Here is a 21,253-nt window from a genome sequence, read left to right as displayed (position 1 = left end):
AATTATCCCACTGGTACTAAAACTGGTATGAATCAGTTCGGAGCGAGCTTTTTCACCACTGATCTCATTCCTTCAAATCGTAATTCCTCATTAATAATTAAGTGCTGATTTTCCAAAATTTTATTGAGCGATAGTATGGTACAAAAGAAAAAATACATATATTCTTCTTTTGAAATTATATTTTGCCACGACAGTGTATTAATAATCGTACATGTGTATGATACATATGAATAATGTAAAAGCATAATCAAAGTGTTTTATCGATCTGTTTCCCTGTCGCATAGTGTTTAGAAATTTTTCAAATTTACTAACCACTCTCATAATTCCACACGTCATTTCAGTATATAGATCATAGCGCGGAAAAACTTAATATTTAAGGTGTAAGACGTTTAGGATCACGAGGGAACATTGAAACTTTTCTGATGTTGTCTAAACCAAGGTACAACATAACGACACGCTCTAAGCCAATTCCGCCACCGGCATGAGGAGGGCAACCATACCTGAACGCGTCGATGTAGGCTTTGATCTTTTCCAAGTCTAAAATATTCAAAGAATGAAATTATACTCGAAACAATTATACTCGAACTGGAAAAATACATATGTCAGAAGTCTGTCTAACCAATTCCATGATGTTTCGCGCGTTCCGTTAAAAGTTCAGGATCGTGTATACGTTGCGCGCCAGAAATAATTTCTTCGCCGCGCATAAACATGTCGTAAGAATTCGATGTTTTCTGAAATGAATATATTATGGTATACATTTGACAAGAGATTGAAATAAATTGTACACTTACCGGATTGTTCGGATCTGGCATAGTGTAGAACGGTCTTACTGCCAATGGATACTTGTCTAAAATGTAAAAGTCGGTGTCGTACTGAAAAAAGAAATACCATGAAAAATCAATTACCATGATACCATGTTATCAACAATTTTTTCACAGATGTGGACGGACACTCACCTTTGCCTTTACAAGTTTACCCAGCAGTTTTTCATCTGGAGTAGACAAATCGTCTTCTTCGCCCAAAGTTACTCCAGCTTCCGCCAATAATTTAATCGCGTCGCTGAATTCTAATATCAGGGGTGGGTCTAAGAATTCGAAAGGCTCTACATTGTATTGTTGACGTACAGCCTCGATATCAGCAGCATAACTGAAATTATGCGATACAATTATATCTGCAGAAGATTCATCCTGTTAATTTTCATATCAATTAGAAATTTTTACTAACTTATCGCGAAGACCTTTAAACATCTCTGTAAATAACTGTCCGATAGTATCGACTACTTCGTGATAATGATATTTAAATGCCATTTCTAAGTCGAGACCAACGAATTCTGTTAAGTGCCTGTGCGTGTTAGAATCTTCAGCTCTAAAAACTAAAAAATTATCATATCATATAATCGTAGAACAATGGCGCCATGTTCTGTAGAACATTTAAATAAACAATTCAATTTAAAAATATTGCATTACCTGCTCCTACAGTAAAAACCTTGTCGAAATCAGCCGCTATAGCCATTTGCTTGTAGAGCTGAGGAGACTGAGCTAGATAAGCGTTTCCCTTAAAATATGACACTGTGAAAACGTTTGCTCCGCCTTCGCTTGCCGCGGATATAATTTTCGGTGTATGAATCTCGACGAAACCCTACGAATAAAACACTAATTAAATAAATTATTTTAAGTACATAATAAAATTTGAGAACAACTTACTTTACTTGTAAGGATGTGTCTAAATAATTTACAAACAGCTGCTTCAACTCTATATATGGCCTGGTTTGCTGGAGTTCTTAAATCCAAAACTCTGTTGTCTAATCTAGTGTCTTGATTCACTTTTATATTAAGAGCATTGTCGTCCGTTTCTCCCACAGGCCTAGAGGCATCTTCAATTTGTAAAGGTAATTGTGGTTTTGCAGCGCTTACAACAAATATTTTTTCAACGTGAACCTCTACATCATTCTGTGTACATGATTCAATTTTAGAAGGTACACGTTTCACAACTGCCTCTACGTCCACAATGGATTCTTTGGTAATACTACAAGATTACTGTGTTAAATACAAAACGATATTAATTCTATAACTAACTCTTGTAACTTACTTCGATATAAACTTGATCATCTGCTTACTGATCTTTTCATTTACTGCAGCTAACCCCTGTACAGTGTATGACTGCTGTCTTAGAACAATAAAACATTGTTTGCCTGCAAAGAACAATTCGTATTCGATAAAGTATTAATAACGAATGAATAACATTTAAAATTTAATTTTTTTTTCTAGATGACATACCTTTAGCACGACTAGTATGTAAACGTCCTCTTACCCATACAGTTTGATTTTCCAAACCTGGTACTAAATTTTTAACATCAGTAAATATTCTCTCTGGATTTTTCTCTTTACTTTGTATCAATCCTGTATCTCCATAGTTTCCAACCGACAGATCTTCTTCTTCGTTCACATTTTGTTGCGCTTGCTATGTTCACAATTCAGATATATTATTGTAAAATAAAATTCATTAGATAAAAATACACAAACAATCAATATTTTGCAACATACAGTTCAGCTTACATTTTGAGCTTTACGTTCAGCTTTCTTTGCTGCCTTCTCTGCCTCTTTCTGTTGCTTCTTAAGAGCTTTCTTAGAAGGTTCATCTCTTTACAAAAAATATATCTTTAAAATAGAATTCAAATTTATAAAATTTCCAAAGAAATATCGTTTATCTTACCCTCCTACAGTGGGGTCTACAGGTTTATCCTCTCCCATCTATAAAAACGATGCAATAAAAATGTTAGTTACACGAAACACAATACAGTATCATATAAAAAATGTGTGATATTATTTTAATATACACATATGAATAAAATTAGCGAACCCCATTGTATTATGAACAATCATTTTATGTCAAATACATATGGAAACGCTGAAAATAAAGGTTATTTGAGGTTATCGTGATCTACAAATTTTATTTTAACGATACGCACCTTTATTTCGACTCAATACGTTTTTATTTCTCCTGTACCTAAATTTATAGAGGTTATTTAATACAATTACACACTAGTCTCAAATTTAGCAGACCGCAGCCCGTAACTCGAAGTAAATTCTAAAATTGCTTGGATTTTATCTTTTTCGCGAATCTTTAGATAAATGAAGATAAACGAAGACAAAGTACTGTAACATGTGTAATAATTTCAGAGTACAGTTTATCTTTGGTAAACGTGACTAAATAAAGATAATATTTTTTTCAATAAATCGCACAGTATAAAATATTGTATACAAAATTATAATAAACTTTGTTTGATCTGTAACATTATATGGGAAAAATATACATATATTTCATATTATTTTATACAAAAATAAAATGTAAATTATTTTCACACGGAAATTTTATGAATATATTAAGAAGGTTTGAAAGGACGACTTTAAACTATGCTTTATTCACCTACGTCGATAACGTAGAGACCAAAATTAATTAAAATTTCGATGAGTTATATTTTTTTTTATCATCAAAATGCTCGCAGAAGTATACAACAGTAGGATTTGGATAAGGATTACGATAGAAAAGACGAGCTCGCATCGCAAGATCTCCTCAAACCTTTTTAAGTATTTAATTCAAGAAACTATCATTTTTGCCCCATTGTCCGCTGAATCCAATAAAACGGACATTTGTTCTTCCGAAGATACCGATGCAGCCTGGATAAACGACTTTTCGTCAATTGTCACTGTTGATTGACGATCAGCTTTTAAAGATTTGACCGCGCTTTCTGTAGTATTATTCCAGTTTTTCCAGCCCATCCCTTCACGACCTGAAAACACACGAGCTCGAGATTTGCGAGCGAGCATCATCGCAGCGTACACCATAAAGAGGGGATCAAATATAGGTGCAATGATACTTTGTATCTAAAAACATCTAATCAATCTTATTGACAATATCTTTTCGTATCTACATGTGTAACATTGAAAATCATTTTGCGCTGTATAACATTGTGGGAAGATATACGTATAAGAAAATTTCACGTTGCCTTTTTATTTCTTACTTTTCAATTTGTCTGACGAATCGTCGAACGATGGATCTTGAATGTTCAGCATTAGATTGTTACCGCTAAGGAATATACGATTTGGAGAGGTAGCAATCTGAAACGAAAGTTATATTTATAATTAGACTCGTATTAACGTTAACCATTTATTAGTAAGTAGCCCAGAATATTTGTGTAATTACCGTTCGGGAAATAGCTTGTGCTGCTCGAAGTTTTCGCAGTTTTAAATAACCAGGGTTTTGGCTAACAGCTAAACCTAAGTTCACGGGAGTTAAGGATATTTCTATTTGAAAATGAAGCTAATCTATAGATAAGTTGTTATCTTATACATTTACGACTGTAATTATTTTTAAAGGATATCATTTTAGCCGCTTCCGCTTCACCCTCAGCCTGGACAATCTTTTGCTGTCTTTCCTGCTTTGCTCTCTCCACGACAAAAGCTGCTCTTTGCGCTTCCTGTTGAGCTACTTGCTTAGCTTCTACAGCAGCGGTATATTCTTTACCAAAACTCAATTCGGTTATGGATACATCATCTAAGACAATATTGAAATCACGCGCACGTTCGGTTAATTCTTTTCGTACCATGTTTGAGACCTGTTGTCTCTGTGTAATAAGCTGAGAAGCATTGAACTTAGCGACAACTGATTTTAATACTTCGTTACAAATGCTTGGCAAAACCTAAAACACAATTGCCTTTGTTAGTAAAATTATAATAAGATAATGTTACAATAAGATTCATACCAACCTTCTCGTCGTAGTCAAGACCTAAATTACGGTACATTGTGGGTAATGTGCTGGCATCAGGTCTGGAAAGTACTCGAAGAGAAATATTGACCATTTGCAAGTCTTTGGATCCCGTAGGCGAGGATATTTTTCTAGGCCTACTCCTGATGTCATAAATAATCGGGTAATGGAACCATGGAAGTCGGAAATGTAGACCCTCGGTCATGATGTCTTTTTGAATGCCTCCCAGACGAGAAAACATTATCGCTCTATGACCAGCCTCCACTGAAACGAAACAATTATAAATTCAAACATATCTAGAAACAACCTTTAATTTAAAGGTTGTCGTTTCGAGTATTACTTTCAATTTTAAGATCATTTCCAATGAAATAATTTGAATTCAAATTTCTTTCTACGAGACGTAATGTTGATCGTGACGTGCAAACAATTTTTAAGAATATAGTAACCGGCTTCAGAAGTACTTTTATTAACAACAATAATTAAACGTAATTGATAGAATGTAAAAAGGAAATTAACCTGTGTACATGGATTTCGCAACACCATAAACCGCCACGCCGGCCGCTGCAAGGAACTTAAACCCAAAGGACAGTCCATTTGGATTTTTTGCAAAACGTGATGCAAATTCGTTAATTTTATTCTGTGCCATTATTAATTACGATTATGTGTCGCTAAGGCAAGTTAAAGATCGACGATTCCCAATCAACTACGTTGTTAACGTGGTTGAAATTAAAGATACAATCAAAAAAAGTGCCTTTGCCTTGCTCCGATTGAAAATGAAGACCATGAAATGCACGACACTGCTCCACAAAGAAGAAACACCAGATGGAACTTTCTATGGACCTAGGATCATATATATTCCTATAGAATCCATACTCTGTTATAGATCCATGGCTCACCATGTTCAATCACGATTAAGTCTTGTTTTCAAAATATGATGTTTTCCAACGTATACAGGGTGTCTCAAAAATGTTGTAACACCTTGAAAGGGGTGATTCGGGAGGTGATTTGAAGCAACTTTTTTCTTAGCGAAAATGTTGTCCGAGGCTTCGTTAAGCAGATATTAACAAAAATTCCCGACCAATCAGAGCGCGCGTATACCGTTGGACTAGGCGTCCATGCTCATACGCTACCGCGTGCGCTCCAACGGTATACGTGCGCTCTAATTGGTCGATGCTTTCTCTTAATATCTCCTTAACGAAACCTCGGACAACATTTTCGCGAAGGAAAAAGTTGTTTCAAATCACCTCCTGAACCACCCGTTTCAAGGTGTTACAAAATTTTTGGGACACCCTGTACGTTTTCATTCGACTCGTTCAAAATAGTAATTGATTACTTGTATCCTTTTTGTATAAGAAAACAATGAAAATAAACAAAGTATCTTTCGCCACATTTTTCCCAATTTTCCTATTCATTACACTTTTCGAAAACAACTTGCGAAGTATTAATTTTTCGAAAATTGTTCAGGGCTGCTTTTTTCTAGAAAATTAAATTATCTACAAAAAATTTTCTACACAAATTATCATAAAATCGATCTTTTCGCAGATATTCGACAATTTAGTTTTTTTTTACGTATCTGAAATTTTAGAAAATTATTTTTCCCTAATAGCTCATAAAATTTCAATTTTAAATGTATCTCAAATGGAAAATCGTATTTTTTGATGATCCAAGTCTGTAATTGAAATTAAAAACTTTATCTTGAACGAAAATTTTTGTTTTATCACCTGCTGTGTATCAATTTTTCAATCAACACTTGACAAAAAAAAATGTTGCTGTAAAGTGACATACCTCTGGCGTATTTGCTTATTTACTTATATAGTCAAAGATACATACAGGCTAATTTAAAAACATTCGTGAATTTGACAAGTGTATTTACCCACATTTGAAAGTAGGTATCGAGCATAGATAAGATCGAAGCAGCCAGGTATAGAAATTGACAGAAATAAAAAACATGGCGTTGTGTTATACGAGGTAGTAAAGTGTCTTAATTTTTTATTGTACTTAATTGGTTACAATAACGCAGACAATGCAAATTCATCTATTCTAGGCTGCTATGTCGACGAAACATCGATCTCCGCAATTTTCGGAGTTTATACACCTCCAGGTGATGTGTTACATAATATATAACCTCTTCATTTTATTCGAGTGTCATTTAAGTTTTATTTCAGAATTTATAATTTATATTTCTATACCAATTAAATCATCACTCGAGCGTCGAAATATTTCGAAATTAACTCAATCTTAAATATAGAATATTTAATATAGAAGTTATAGATATTTAAATATAGAAGTTATTAAAATGAATTCTTTAGCCCACATAATGTCGCTATTTCGAAACCACTGTGTATGGGAAGTGCCGTTTGTGAAACTCACGACGAGAAGAATGCACGCCTCAAGCGGCCTATGTCTCCCCATTTGACTATTTATCAGATACAATTAACAGCGTTCCTATCGATAACACATCGCACAACAGGGATCATACTAGCAACTTATGCTATGACGCTTGGTTTAGGTAAGATTGTGCTTTATTCTGAGTAAAAATGAATGAAAAAGCAATTTGTTATTAAAATGAGTGACATCTTATTTTACCACAGGAACCCTGCTCATCCCTGGAGGTATACCTTGCCTTATCGAAATGACTCAGGAGCTAGGTTTGTCTGCTCCTCTCCTTTTCCTGGGGAAAACTGCATTAGCTCTTCCTGCCACGTATCACACATTTAATGGGTTCCGACACTTGGTAAAATATTTAATAATTCTCAATAATATTATTGTCTTTTTAATACATGGTTTCTTTCATTTGCTGTTTAAATTTGCAGGCTTGGGATTTGGGAAAGTTCCTTACAATTAAAGAAGTATACAGCACTGGCTATGCAGTGACTGCTTTATCTGTAGCATCTGCTATTCTTCTTGCTGTATTGTAAGTCTAAATGATTACATTGCTACATTGTGATACAATTTTCATTCAAAATTCATTGTATTATCAAGTCAACAAGGTTTAACTGTGTTAAATCTAGAATAAAATACTTTGTTAGATGGTACCGTCAATTAATTTATAATTGATAAATATAACACAATCTAGAAATGTGTGTACGAATTCATTAAAAACGTTTATTTATGTTTGAATAGTTAGCCTAAGTACATTTAAGTATGCCAATAAATACATCACTCAAAACACTCGAGAGACGAATCGATAAATTTTTTATAAATTGCCATAAAGCGAGCAACAAATGCTTCTAAATGAAAAATCGGTTTGGACCCTTTACGCATCTTATGTTCGTACTCGGCTGCAACTGTTGCGATTTCAATTTTTAATTGCAAATCGCAATTTTTTATACATTCTTGTAGAAGACCCTTAAATATTAAATCGCACGGTATAGCGTGGGTCAATAATTCGTAAAGTCTATTGCGTATTTCGAGAAGTTTTTTCGGGCTTTGTTCGCTGACCATCATGTTAGCCGTATTTCGAATGTACACTTGCCAGTCAGGTTCCGTAATTTTCTGATCTTCCGTAAATGGGTACCTGGAAGTGAAATTAACACGTAAAAGATTGTAGTTTGCCCAATTTTCGTATTTGTAGCTCTACCTACTGTTCGACTTTGCACGCTTCAAGCATCAATATCGCTCGTCTCAGGTTCCTACCACTCGTTTCAGCCAATCTAACAGCTAATTTATCGGGTAAAGTTAAACCTTCGCGCTTACAAACCGAGTGTAAAATATTTTTTATATCTAATATCGATGGAGCTGGTACTCTGATTCCTAAACATCGAGACCTTATCGCTGGCAGCACCCGCGATGTAGAATTTGCGCAAAGTATCAATCTACACGTAGCAACATACTTTTCCATTGTTCTTCTAAGGGCATGTTGAGCATCTTTAGTAAGTTCGTCGACGTTAGTCAGCAGTACCACTAATATAAAATTTTGAAATCGTTAATTGAACATTCAAAAATATAAGGTAATAATAAAAAGCAATATTTAATTATTTACCTTTGAATTCTCTTTGTCCATTTGAATCTATTTGATGAGTTTGAGCTGTTGTTTTTACTAAATCCATCACAACAACTCTATCGTATATGCCCACATCGCTAGGATTCACCTCTATATGATAGTTGCTACTTATTGTTGTTATTTCTAGCTTCTTCTTGGATGGTGTCTAAACAATATTAATGTTAATTTTATACATAATCAAATAGCATAAAAATGAGTATTCTTGCAAAGCAAAATGTAACACCTCGAAATGCATAGTTTCCATCCTTAGTCTCTCTGCTCCACTTCCATATAATTCTCGTATGATGCACATTATACGAGTCTTCTTCCCTGCACCTGGTGGACCATATACTAATAAATGTGGAAAATCTCCCTTCTTTACCTAAAACAAAACACTGAGTTAATTGAATAAAGGTAAATGTTTCCTTCCAATTACAGATAATAAATATGTTACGACGAATAACGGAGACTTTTCCGTATAACCTTTCTTTAAATTCTCTTATATTCAGACAGATGTAATTACCATATTTTTCAAATATTCTGCTTGTTCCGTGTGATAATCCAATTTCCCGAGCGTTGTCGGGCGATATTTATCCACCCAAAGACTCATTTTCGATCAAAAATAGTTAAAAAATTTAGCGTTACCAAGATTTGTTTACTTAGAAATTACCGAGCATCATATTATAAATACCATATTTACATTTTAAACATTCATATTGTACAGAAATAACAAATTTTCATAAAATATATTTTAAAATAAATACTAATAATACTAGTAACCTCTACAGGCTCGTGAAAGTAAACATAACGATTTCAAAAACGCGCGAAACCATAGTGAGCGTACGGAAAAACCACCGCTCACTGAGCGGCTAGTGAGCTGGTTTTGTGGGGACGTGCCTTAAGGCTCTACCCCCACGCCTCCGCTCTCCTCGCGGATTGTGAGAGGGGAGTACGCTCCGCGCGGGTTTTGCCGGGAAGCCCAGAGCTTTGTGAACCTTGTAGAGAGTAGGAAGAAAGTAAAGAGAGTTATCCTGAGTACTGAGATTCGTCATTTACATCATCCTTCCACGGCTGATCTATCAGGAATGGGCCTGAACACAGTTCCAATATCTGTGATTACCCTACAGTTTTAATACCAGTGGCGCCATCGGTGGGAAAACGCCCAAGTTTGTAGTGAAAATAGTTTCCACTAGCGTTGCTAGGTGGCGCCAGTAACTAACTTTCATCAATGTCCGCTATCGCCATCTAGCATCAACAATAGAAACTAACTTTGCTACAAACTTTGGCGTTCTTCCACCGATGGCGCCACTAGTATTAAGTCCAATATTAGTATTGGTCAATGATTACCAATGAATGATTACAAGTTACCAAAGAACAGTACTTAGCTATGTTTGGGAAGGAAAAAAATTTCTAAGCTCACCCTGTTCGCTGTACCCTAACTTAGCTTTTATTTGTATGTTCCATTATACAATAAGTGCTTACTTTTTCATCAAAAGCTAACACACTTTGGTAAATACAATAAGTCATTGTACGAATTAGATTAGTATTATCCATAACGAAACGATTACATACTAAAAAGTACATATATTTTGTATAAAAATGAAATTACACACAAAATAATCTAAATTACGAGATTTCCAAGGTTATTACTAATGATAATGGCAGTGAGTTGGTTCTAACAATGCACGTTGATAATGAATGTATCGAACAATGAAAATTCCTATAACTGTAATTGTTTGATAAACTGTATCAAACCTGATTTCGGAATGAAATTGGAGAAGATAGTTCCTTAAAGGTTTAAAAATGCAAGTACATATACAATGTAAACAAGGCTGGCACCAGCTAGAATCACTAGCACTTCAACACAACTTTAACAAAATGTAATCCATAATTAATGATTACCAGAAGAGAAACCATAACATTTTCATCAGTCTCTACTTTATCCATTTGTATGAAAAGCTACCATTCACATATGATAATTGTATTTTCTTTGTTCATTTTTAAAATTTTACGTTTCAATTGATTTTCGTAGAGGCATTCCGATGCGATGCATCGGTTGCTTTCACGCATAAAGTCAGCCCTGAATGTAAACTACAATAGAACGTTAGAATAATTTGTTTCAGACTTCGTTATCACATGCTTTCAACGATATGTACATACAAGATACATATATTGAACAGACTACGTTCGTATTTCAATTGTATAGTGCACCAGTATGTAAATGCTTTTAAATTCACAGAATCATTTTGATTATAGAAAATATATAATATTATCTTGTGTAATTGTTCCGTAAAGCTTGCAACAATTTATAAGTATATTTTCTTAAGTTATACAGTGCGAGTGCACCACACGATTAATAATTTTAATACTTTGGATAAATGTATTGTCCGATATCTATCATCCTTTATACACACATGATGACGTTTAAAATTACTACTGTTAACACTTATAACTATGCTCGTGGAAAATTATATGGCCAATGGATGAAACAAACAGCTATAAACTGCGTTCGTGAACGATACGACAGGAAAATATTTATTCCGTTGTCTCTATTAGGAGCCATATTAGACGAATGTTTGCATCGTCTTAACTGTATCTCATTTGCTTTTAAAGAAAGCCATCGAGACACTTCTATATCGTTATCTTTCTAAAATATTTAGCTGTGGCTGCTATATTAAGAATGAGAGATATTATCCTCGATATTTCGGAATACATCGACTTAATATATGCTTATACCCAAACACCGTGTGGATTTTTGCTCGTAGGTACCGCGGTTTCTAATTGTCTCGGAGAACCTATCATTTTACGTGTACTTCCAGGCTTGTGAGCACCTAAGTAAAGAATATACATAAAAATATTAGCGAATCAATCACAGTTTTAATTTATATTTATAGCTACAATTCGAGTACCTTCCAGCAACGACTTGACTTGTTCATCTTGACAAGCGACAGCTAGACTTTGTAAATTAGCTTCTTTCATGTCGGCTACCAGTCGTTCGACTTGCAATTTTTTTTCGACGATCGCCGATTCCAAACTTACTACTTCAAGTTTCAATGATTCCGCGCATTGAGAAGCTAATTCGGCCGAACGTTTAGCTTGTTCAACCTCATTCTGAAGATGCTCGACTTCGCTGATGATTTTACGCTCCATTATTTGCCTTTCGTCCGTTTCACGACTTATATTATGCTGCTCTATAGCAAGTTCTTCCATAACTAATCTATAGTACAGAGGAATAAAATCAATGCTATGTCATACATTTAATTAAACATAAGCGAAATAATAATGTTTTACCTAATTTTATTTTTACACTGAAGTAACTCTGTTTCACAATTCGCAAGTTTCGATCTTAGCAAAGTGATTTCCGATTTTAAAGTTTTTTCTTGTTGTCGAACTATTTCACTTTCTTCTTCCACGTGTGCCAGTTCTTTCAGCTATAAAAATAACGAGCGTTATCGCAAATATGGTAACGGAAAACGTACCTCGGCTGTGTTTAAAATACGTGCCTGTTCTTCGATAAGGCGACCCGTAGATTCCATGCGACTTACTTCCTGAGAAATAAAATCCATCTGATGCATTTGCTCCCTATTCTTAGTTTCCCAATATAATATTTCAGCATCAAACTGAAAACCAGTGATTAAGTATATTTCATCCAAGTTTTTATATATTGCTAAGACAACCCTTCGTACTTTAGTAAGATCTGCTTGCTGTGCATTAATAGTATCGCGTTGCTTATTGACTAGTCTGATAAGTTCAACGTATCGTTGAGTATACGCAACAGTAACCATATTTTGTGTCTGACCAGATAACTGATTTACAGATTGTGTTTGTCCTTTTGTATCCTGAAATTCCTAAACATATGAAACTGATTAAGAACTCGAGAATAAATATTGCTCTATAGATTCATAGAAAGCATCTTTTCTGTAGAACCTGAATGAGATTCCTCTTTAGTTTGACAGAGTTACTAGAAGATGGTTGATCCTCTTTGTGAGCATGAGGACTACCGCTATTTGTACTAAATTGAAATTGCGATCTTCCAGGACTATTTAAATTAGGTGGCGGTGGATCCCTGTAGGGGGGTAAAGTTCGTATGGGCGGCGAAGCTGGACCTGGAGGATCCCTATACGGAGGAACTTCGCGCACTTTTTTTTGCGATAAATGCGCGTTACTTTCACTGCTGCTAGTACAAGTAGGAGACTGAGCTGGTTTTTGTATATTTTTTCTTATGTTCGATTCCTTATTTTTTAAATGAGGTGTAGGTTGAACTATGGCAACATTTTCCATTTGAATCTATAATACGAGTATAAAATACGATCGATTATTCTACGAGATTTATTCTAAAAAGTGCCAACTGCAACCCAAAAGTTATTTACTTCTGTATTATTTTCCATGACATTTCCATGCAATCCTCCAAACGTCAACGATTTTCTAGTGTCGCGATTCCTATCGAGACATCCTTGTAAATCGTCGAGTTCAGAGTTTGGAACTGTCATGGCACTCTTGGTATCGTCCTGTCCATTATTGGGCGTCGCGGTGTGCTCCGACGCGGAACTTATGAGTCCATTCGATCTTGGACCATGGGACGAACGTGTTCCTAACGAACCGGGAGATTTATTACTCTCCGGTGAAGAACGTCTTAATATTAGCTGCACTTCCGAAGAATATTCTCCCCATTTCATTAGAATCTTTTCAAACAAATTGCAATAGTATTATTAATTGTAACAAAATTAGCGATTATTTTCTATAGAACTCGTATCGATACCTTTAGAGGATTTTCATACGGAGCTAGAAGACGCTCGTTGGTTCGCCATCTTTCTACTAAAGTAAATCTACCTGTTTGTCCAGTAGCATGGGCAAGAGCGTATACTACATCCTGGAAGTTAATTTTATGTATTAATGGTAGGTGAAAACACATGAAAACAGGTGAAAACATTCAAAGAAAAGTAATTCGCATTAAGGTATCGTGCAAAACGATTTGAGTCATAGTTTCATAAAATTATATACGATTCAATGTACGTCTAAAATACTTAAATAAACAGTGCCAACCTGACATGTAGTGGTATCTGTAACACCACATACGATACGTTGTATACCCTCCACCCATACTTTCAGCTCCATAACGTCACCAATTTATAATAACAAGATTAAACATTCGCATCGCAAACCGTTGATACTGAAAAGTTACAAATCACTTGTCAGAGTTAAATTTCAAGTGAATCGTACGTAGGTACGATTTTCGTACGAGAGAAATCACCGATTATTACGTGAGTTTGTCCAACGATTGTTTACAGGATTCGTCGACCAGCGGTGTTGAATCAGTTTCCTTTAACCTGTAACGTGTAATTATTAAAATGACAGATTTACGTCCATGATAACACAGAAGACAGACAAACGCTTTTCTTCGACGTGATAGCAGTATTAAAGCGCTGCTTTGTGAAAAAGTCGAGCTCGTATAATCAGTAACCAATCAGCAGCTTCGCGAAGCGAACAGATTTCTATTTATTTTATATTTAGACATAGGTATATGGAAGCGTACATTTTATATATCCTGAACCTGGCAATGTATTTAAGTATCGCTAATAATTTTAAATTAACAGGAAATATCTGGAAATTGAAAGCACGCCGAATTTTTAATTCTGACTTACTACGTAAGAGGGAGCTGAAAACGTTTGACGCAGAAACGTTTTGATCCTGTCGAATCTATAGAATACAATAATTTTACTTCTCGTTTACCATCTGTTCACATCTGTTTACCATGCGTACCAGCGACACGTGATAATTGTCATGTGCTTATTATAAATACTGTTTTTGTACATACATTTAGAAAAATAAAGAAGTAGGAATAGCAGAATGCCGAAAGAACGTGTAAAGAAACAGACTCGCATTCATAAGGATGTTGCGAAACAGGGTACGAAGCATTTGCAATATTTTTATAGTCGCTAATTTTATCTCAAAACTAAGTGCTGTTTAAATTAGAAGAACCCAAGCGTACTTAATTTTAATTATAAAACTTGCCTCAATGAAATATATCTCATCTAGCATTTACTAGTTTTAAGAGAAAACTTTACTCCGTTACTTTGTATATATCAGGTATTTTGTTCAACACGGATATTGGACAGCACATTTTGAAGAATCCACTTATAATTCAAAGTATGGTAGAAAAAGCTGCTGTAAGACCGACGGATGTGGTATTGGAAATAGGTCCTGGTACCGGTAACATGACTGTGAAACTATTGGATAAATCTAAGAAAGTAATAGCATGCGAGGTGGACACGAGAATGGTAGCTGAATTACAGAAACGCGTGCAAGGTACCCCGTACCAGTCGAAACTGCAGATCATGATAGGAGATGTTTTGAAGACCGAGTTACCATTCTTTGACCTCTGTGTAGCTAATATACCCTATCAAATTTCGTCTCCTTTGGTATTTAAATTACTCTTGCACAGGCCATTGTTCAGGTAATTTGAATCAATAACAAATTTAAAGTAACTACTTTTAAAAGCATCACAGTTCGTGCAATGTTTGAAGCATTTGTAACATGCAGGAATCACAAGAGGAAACAGGCTTGATTAGTACATTATTTTCTGCAGATGCGCCGTACTTATGTTTCAAAGAGAGTTCGCTGAACGTTTAGTAGCGAAACCAGGCGATAAATTGTACTGTCGTCTGAGTATAAACACTCAGTTGTTGGCAAGAGTGGATTTACTCATGAAAGTAGGAAAAAATAATTTTAGGCCTCCACCGAAAGTAGAATCGAATGTAGTTAGAATAGAACCGCGTAACCCACCGCCTCCGATTAATTATCAAGAATGGGATGGTCTGACGCGAATTGCGTTTGTCAGAAAAAATAAGACACTTTCCGCGGCGTTTAAGCAGACGACAGTGTTAACAATGCTGGAGAAAAATTATAAACTTCATTGTAGTCTGAATAACATGGTATGTAACATAGGTATGATAAGGCGAATGCTTCTGGATATTCAACAATTTCTTTTTCGCGTGATATTTAGGAAGTGTCAGAAGGATTTGACATTAAAGAGATGGTAAACGATATCTTGCAAGAAGCAAACGCTGTAAATAAACGCGCTAGAACTATGGATATAGATGATTTTATCAGGTATGACAAATATCGTATTTATGGACATTATATCGATGTATCATGACCTGCTGTAACATGCGCTTATTTATATAACAAAATTTTTATTTTAGCCTTTTACACGCATTTAATGCAAAAGGAGTGCATTTTACATAATTAATATATATTGTTTTCACAAAAAAAAAAAAGAATAAATAAATTTTTCTAAATAACGTGTAAGTGGTAATTTGAAGTCGGTTAACCCTTTCGCTACGATATCTCAAATATCAATTATTTTTAAAACTGTCTTAAATAAAGTAGAATTCCAAATACCATTCTAGAATTCTTGTGCTGTATATGTTATATTCTGCGATAAATGGCCTACGATGTCGATAGTAGCAAAAGGGTTAAATATACATAATAGTTACGAGAAAAAAATATATGGGAAATCATTATCTATTAAAAACCAGTTACCTTACGATTTACGTATAACATATATAATGTACATGTAACATTTCTCTGTTTACCTACTTTACAAAAAATTATATCCATGTAAACTTTTAATTAAATTATTTGCTTATAAGATACATGTATATTTACAAACATTCTTTGGGAATCAAGATCGTGAAGAAATATACCCAAGACTGTTATACATCGATGAAGATAATAGCGAGATATTATATACTCTGTAATCGTTTTCGTGTATAGAATACACTTTGTCTTCTTTCCACGCATTATCTAATGCTTTAACATTGAATCTGGGTACCATTGTTATCCAATTAATATACATTAAATAAAAGATTACGAACAGGAAAATCTATCAGTTAATGTTGGAATTTTTATAGAGTTTTTACATATCATTTTATAACACAAATGGAAGCCACTTTCATTTAAAAAGCAAAGGAATGAAATAATACGTGTAGTGCAGTATGCATATCTTAACATTCATGGATACACGGCCATGAAAAATTTTTCATTTTTGTTGACGTAGAACTAATACGAAATCACCATGCTTCATTATTGTGTATAGTTTATGCACGTACGACTGCTTAATAAAAATCATTATAAATTTTCAATTAAATGTAATCATCAGTAACATCTTTCTATGTTCAAAGTTAATTAACGATCAAATGCATCGTTACGTTTTTATCGATTTTGATTTGGTGTTACCCTGAGATCTTCTATGACTCCGCGACTTTCACAGGAGCTATACGTTTCTCTTTAGCGTTGATCTAGTAGAATCATTCTTCGAATCGGAATGTTTCAATGCTGCGTATGTATAAATTTTTAAACAGGATGTCGTCGAGTTAATCGCGATCGCATCGATGAAGTATACGTTCTACTGTTAGATCGTTTCCTCTTTTTGCTTTTGTGCCTATCTTTATGTTTAGATTTCCTCTTACGCGTATACGATTTATTCGAATAATTGCTACACTGACTGTGCGATCGATAACGATCTTCCTCGGAATCCGAACTACTCAGAATTGCCGTCATTGTTTTCGATATCGACTCGCGTCCTTTTCTCGACACATCTCTATTCGGTGAATTGCTATCGTCGTCGCTTATATTTCGTTGAAATTCCCGTCGTCTGGAACTGACTCTTTTCTCTTTTTGCGATTCGTACGAAGACGAACTGCTGCTTCTAGATATAGATTGTCGGTCGTCTTTGTATCTTTGTTCCTTTCGATACGAATCCTTCACAACTGATGTTCGTTTTGTTTTACCTCTAGTTCTGATCACTCTTTCCCTTCTACCTGTATCGAAATCACTCGAGCTCGTCGTATAGATTCTTTGCGATTTTCGTAACGCGCGAGACTTTATATTATTAACGTTATCGTCGGAGTCGCTACTACTATCGCTGCTGAACGACTCGTCATCTGTGTAACGATTCTCTTTCTTAATTAAGTCTTTACGAACGCGTACAGTACCTTTCGTGGAATACTGCGAAGTCCTTGATTTTTTTTCATCGTTCGTTTTTGATGCAGTTTCATGGGAAACGGAGTCGCTACTGCTACTTATTCTCTTTTTGATCGTGCGTTGATTATTCCTTCTCGTCGTTCTTTTCCTAGGCTCGCTTTCTCCAGAGCTAGATAAATTTCTACTTACTCGGTTACGATTCCTTTCGACCGAACGATTGCGTCTTTTGGTAGTTGTACTTCTTTTCGATTTCTTGGCGCGACTTTGATACTTTCTGCTTCTTCTGCAATTGTAATCGCTGTCCGAATCGGAATTGCTTTCCGTGAACGAAGAGGTCGAGGTTCTTTTCTTGGTGGAATGAGATGTACTTGGTTGGCTGTTGTCTGCGTAAAACGTACACGTGGAAGACCTAGAGAAAAAATAGGAAATCGTCAATTTTTATTAGAAATGTTTCGTTTAAAATTGAACGTTACAAAACGAACAACTACTTACTGTGCGTTATCGGTTGATACTTGAGAAATGTTTATTTCTTCGGGATCCGAGGACACTAGCTCTATGATTTCCGGTGTTCTTTCGTGACGAGGTTTGACGTAACCGATCACTTCGCACTCATTGTCAGACATGGAGGAATCGGAGGAAATAGTTAAAACGTCCGGTACATTATACGAAATATCCAATTGGAACAGTTGTCCCACAGTACTTGGACCTAATTAAAACAATATTTTCAACTATATTCCAACCTTAAACATTAAACAAAATTAAACGAGTCGAAGCTTACCAGGTATACTGATCGTATGGGGTCCCACGCTAGGCGTTACAACGTTCATTCTAAGATCAATGGCCTCGTCGAGAACTCGAACGTCCGAGTCATCGGAACTAGTACTACTACTGCTAGATGGAGGTGACACGACATTCGATACGTATTCGTTTGAAAATCCTGCAACAAACGTTAATCTTACGTAAAGGAATATAACGTTATTTATAATATAAAAGTAACCGTAACGAAATTATATACCTTGGTGCACATAAACCACAGACTGATCGTATCCAATTAAATCGAAATTAGTTCGAGCATAAATGCCTAGTTCATGTACAAAGTGATCTGTGAACGTGCCAAAATACGGACGCACTATATCACGAAATTCGGGACTTCTAATATCATATTGACTAAGAGCATCCAATATAATTCTCAATATGTATGCAATATTCGGAGCGTTGTTAGTACGTAACACTTGTAATTCTCTATTTAACCATGGTATAAGTCGAGTCAACTCTCTGGGCTCCCTTCTGTAAATGAAATGCAATTGTCGTCGAGACTATCCTTCGTAACGAATAAACAAATAGCGACTAACCGATAGTAATCAGGGCTACATTCCCGAAAACGCCCGAATACGTCGGGTAACGCGGAGGCCCAAATTCCATGTCTGTAGATGGTACGACGATAATCAGCTGGATTCATGCGTCTGTGTATACGTTCTTCCATCGACACTTGAGGAGCTATGCTTGGGAGTTGTTCTCTTCTTGCAACTTGTTCAGGATTGAGCACTATATCGTGCGGACGACGATGATGTCCTATCACAGTTGTCCTAAAACAATGAAAATTTTACAATATCGAACGTTACGTATTTAACATCAAGTAGTATTACGAAATCGAGGTTTTATAGGACACCTGTAATGAAAACGATGTCCAGTGACGTCTACACCGTGTCCGAGTTCAAAATTAATATCCAAAGTAGCCAATTCTCTAGGCACATGGTACTGATCGTAATCCTCTTCCGATCTTACATTATGTATGATCGATTTAAAAGTTTGCTTACATAACGGGCATTCCGTTTTTATCTTCGACCACTGAAGTAAGCAAGTGAAACAAAATTGATGAAGGCAGCTATCCGTGAACGACGTGTTCACTAGCTTGCCTAAGCAAATACTACAGTTAGGGGGAGGTGACACGGCACCATCGCTTCGGTCGCTACTATCTGGATTCTGCACAGGTGCCTCTGATTTAATAGGTTCCTCTGCACCTGTGGCAGAATCTTTTACTTCTAATGGACCTTCCATTATGACTTGGTGTGCCTACCCTTCCATTAAAACAAACTGGCCTGAAACATATTACGTTATATTTTGTTAAAATAAATTATTTCCTGTATATATCCTATAAAAATGTATTATTTCATTCTTATATAAAAAAGTCATGTTCACGAAGAAAATATAATGACAATGTACTTATTAAGTTGACATATTAAATGAATATCAAGTAATTCTAATTATATTTTCTGTGTTACTATGGACTATCATGTAATGATCATAATATAATATTCAACTTGAGATGAATCACATGATCTTTCGGGTACAATTTACAAACTCAACTTTATATAAGACATCTTGAGTGTCTACAAGTTTCAAAATATTCATGTGTAGGTGATACTATTAAAAAGCTACAATAGAGATTAGAAAAAAAGTGTCATTGGGCGATGTCAATAAAATCAGTCAACGTAGATAAACGTAAAATATAAAAGGAGCTATTTGCTAGTTTGTCAAAGTGGATGGATCGCAATCGTGAAACGAAATTATCGCGATAAAATAAATTACTTTAGACGTAAATTTCGACGAGTAACGATAAGAGCGAAACGACTATCCGACGTCTTCTTTCTCGGACGGAAAATAGAGAAAAAAAAATACGTCACGCATAGGAGAAAGAAGGCGTCATAAAGCTGTTTGATAATCTGTATGTTTCCATTTTACTCAACTTGTTATTGATTATCGATGTCACTATTTTTTTTTCCATAAATCATGCAATTCGATGGACACTGATGTCTTACCTTCGAGAAACCCAGAAAACAATCAATGTGTCGGCTCCAATGCGAAACGTAATTAACGTCTTCAAGAAGCTACCTTTTTCGTGAAAGAGCACTCTTATAGAAGCCCATGATCACAAAGCGGAAACTGGTGAAGCATAATGCCATGAGTGAGACAGATACCAAACGAAGGTAAGAATTATTGTCAATGATGGCACGAAAAAATGTTCCTAGGGCGCGCATGAAACTATACATAAAATACACCAACGACCAAACTTCTATTCGTTTGGTACAACTAAAATTTTATTCTCACGTTTTGCTAACTTTTACTGTTAATAATATTCGTTATCGTCGTGGGCTACGTTTACATAGTTCAAATTACGGACTATGTATTCTGATGCAAAGGTACGATGAAAAATGGAAGGAGAACAACCTTTAATTGTCCTTCAGCCATCTTTCTATGGTCAACTAGTGGCGCTATCAAATTGGTAAAAAACTCAAGAAGACCTAGGATAAAATTAACAAAATACAGGGTGTCCCAAAAATGTTGTAACAGCTTGAAAGGGGTGGTTCAGGAGGTGATTTGAAACAACTTTTTCCTTAGCGAAAATGTTGTCCGAGGTTTCGTTAAGGAGATATTAAGCGAAAACCCCGACCAATCAGAGCGCGAGTATGCCGATTGAGCGTAGGCTACGCGATAGGCGGCCACGCTCATACGCTACCGCG

General features: G+C 35.4%; 7 protein-coding genes across 9 annotated transcripts; 2 read left to right on the top strand and 5 right to left on the bottom strand.

Annotated features, from left to right (window-relative positions):
• Nucleotides 1–105: 105 nt before the first annotated feature.
• Nucleotides 106–3,115, bottom strand: LOC128877815 (aspartate--tRNA ligase, cytoplasmic). The gene is made up of 12 exons (XM_054125369.1): nt 2,969–3,115; nt 2,713–2,750; nt 2,556–2,640; nt 2,277–2,460; nt 2,089–2,191; nt 1,704–2,025; nt 1,467–1,638; nt 1,225–1,372; nt 957–1,146; nt 792–872; nt 620–731; nt 106–537 (listed from the first exon to the last, which is right to left on the bottom strand). The coding sequence occupies exons 2-12, from the start codon at nt 2,748–2,750 to the stop codon at nt 374–376; spliced, it is 1,599 nt and encodes a 532-aa protein (XP_053981344.1). The 5' UTR covers nt 2,969–3,115; the 3' UTR covers nt 106–373.
• Nucleotides 3,116–3,458: 343 nt separating this feature from the next.
• Nucleotides 3,459–5,613, bottom strand: LOC128877818 (prohibitin-2). The gene is made up of 6 exons (XM_054125374.1): nt 5,282–5,613; nt 4,767–5,029; nt 4,382–4,699; nt 4,204–4,281; nt 4,022–4,118; nt 3,459–3,790 (listed from the first exon to the last, which is right to left on the bottom strand). Exons 1-6 carry the CDS (start codon nt 5,409–5,411, stop codon nt 3,597–3,599), a joined length of 1,080 nt encoding a protein of 359 aa, XP_053981349.1. The 5' UTR covers nt 5,412–5,613; the 3' UTR covers nt 3,459–3,596.
• Nucleotides 5,614–6,551: 938 nt separating this feature from the next.
• Nucleotides 6,552–7,805, top strand: LOC128877821 (succinate dehydrogenase cytochrome b560 subunit, mitochondrial-like). Its single transcript, XM_054125378.1, has 5 exons — nt 6,552–6,733; nt 6,810–6,866; nt 7,075–7,274; nt 7,357–7,499; nt 7,579–7,805. The coding sequence occupies exons 1-5, from the start codon at nt 6,714–6,716 to the stop codon at nt 7,681–7,683; spliced, it is 525 nt and encodes a 174-aa protein (XP_053981353.1). The 5' UTR covers nt 6,552–6,713; the 3' UTR covers nt 7,684–7,805.
• Nucleotides 7,806–7,844: 39 nt separating this feature from the next.
• LOC128877819 (replication factor C subunit 3) lies at nt 7,845–9,588 on the bottom strand. Its single transcript, XM_054125376.1, has 5 exons — nt 9,271–9,588; nt 8,992–9,129; nt 8,748–8,913; nt 8,350–8,668; nt 7,845–8,282 (listed from the first exon to the last, which is right to left on the bottom strand). The coding sequence occupies exons 1-5, from the start codon at nt 9,355–9,357 to the stop codon at nt 7,925–7,927; spliced, it is 1,068 nt and encodes a 355-aa protein (XP_053981351.1). The 5' UTR covers nt 9,358–9,588; the 3' UTR covers nt 7,845–7,924.
• A 583-nt stretch (nt 9,589–10,171) lies between these two features.
• Nucleotides 10,172–14,383, bottom strand: LOC128878258 (ras association domain-containing protein 8). Of its 3 annotated transcripts, none has more exons than XM_054126310.1 (11): nt 14,281–14,383; nt 14,009–14,074; nt 13,791–13,917; nt 13,507–13,617; nt 13,118–13,429; nt 12,675–13,034; nt 12,434–12,595; nt 12,251–12,367; nt 12,039–12,178; nt 11,657–11,964; nt 10,172–11,578 (listed from the first exon to the last, which is right to left on the bottom strand). In XM_054126310.1, exons 3-11 carry the CDS (start codon nt 13,860–13,862, stop codon nt 11,478–11,480), a joined length of 1,683 nt encoding a protein of 560 aa, XP_053982285.1. In that variant the 5' UTR covers nt 13,863–13,917; nt 14,009–14,074; nt 14,281–14,383; the 3' UTR covers nt 10,172–11,477. The 3 variants fall into 3 exon arrangements, with proteins under 3 accessions (XP_053982285.1, XP_053982286.1, XP_053982287.1); XM_054126311.1 differs by having other exon boundaries at nt 13,999–14,074; nt 14,281–14,299; XM_054126312.1 differs by lacking the exon at nt 14,281–14,383 and having other exon boundaries at nt 12,434–12,586; nt 14,009–14,150.
• A 130-nt stretch (nt 14,384–14,513) lies between these two features.
• On the top strand, nt 14,514–16,090 carry LOC128878259 (probable dimethyladenosine transferase). The gene is made up of 5 exons (XM_054126313.1): nt 14,514–14,652; nt 14,835–15,201; nt 15,334–15,679; nt 15,751–15,857; nt 15,950–16,090. The coding sequence occupies exons 1-5, from the start codon at nt 14,595–14,597 to the stop codon at nt 15,990–15,992; spliced, it is 921 nt and encodes a 306-aa protein (XP_053982288.1). The 5' UTR covers nt 14,514–14,594; the 3' UTR covers nt 15,993–16,090.
• A 200-nt stretch (nt 16,091–16,290) lies between these two features.
• Nucleotides 16,291–20,897, bottom strand: LOC128878256 (E3 ubiquitin-protein ligase Topors-like). The gene is made up of 7 exons (XM_054126309.1): nt 20,552–20,897; nt 19,402–19,831; nt 19,085–19,318; nt 18,748–19,019; nt 18,511–18,669; nt 18,225–18,438; nt 16,291–18,141 (listed from the first exon to the last, which is right to left on the bottom strand). Exons 2-7 carry the CDS (start codon nt 19,788–19,790, stop codon nt 17,103–17,105), a joined length of 2,307 nt encoding a protein of 768 aa, XP_053982284.1. The 5' UTR covers nt 19,791–19,831; nt 20,552–20,897; the 3' UTR covers nt 16,291–17,102.
• Between the last annotated feature and the right edge of the window lie 356 nt (nt 20,898–21,253).

This window comes from Hylaeus volcanicus, chromosome 6 (assembly GCF_026283585.1).
Source record: "Hylaeus volcanicus isolate JK05 chromosome 6, UHH_iyHylVolc1.0_haploid, whole genome shotgun sequence".
In the NCBI taxonomy this organism is placed as follows: domain Eukaryota; kingdom Metazoa; phylum Arthropoda; class Insecta; order Hymenoptera; family Colletidae; genus Hylaeus; species Hylaeus volcanicus.
This window is presented reverse-complemented; position numbering and strand designations above follow the sequence as displayed.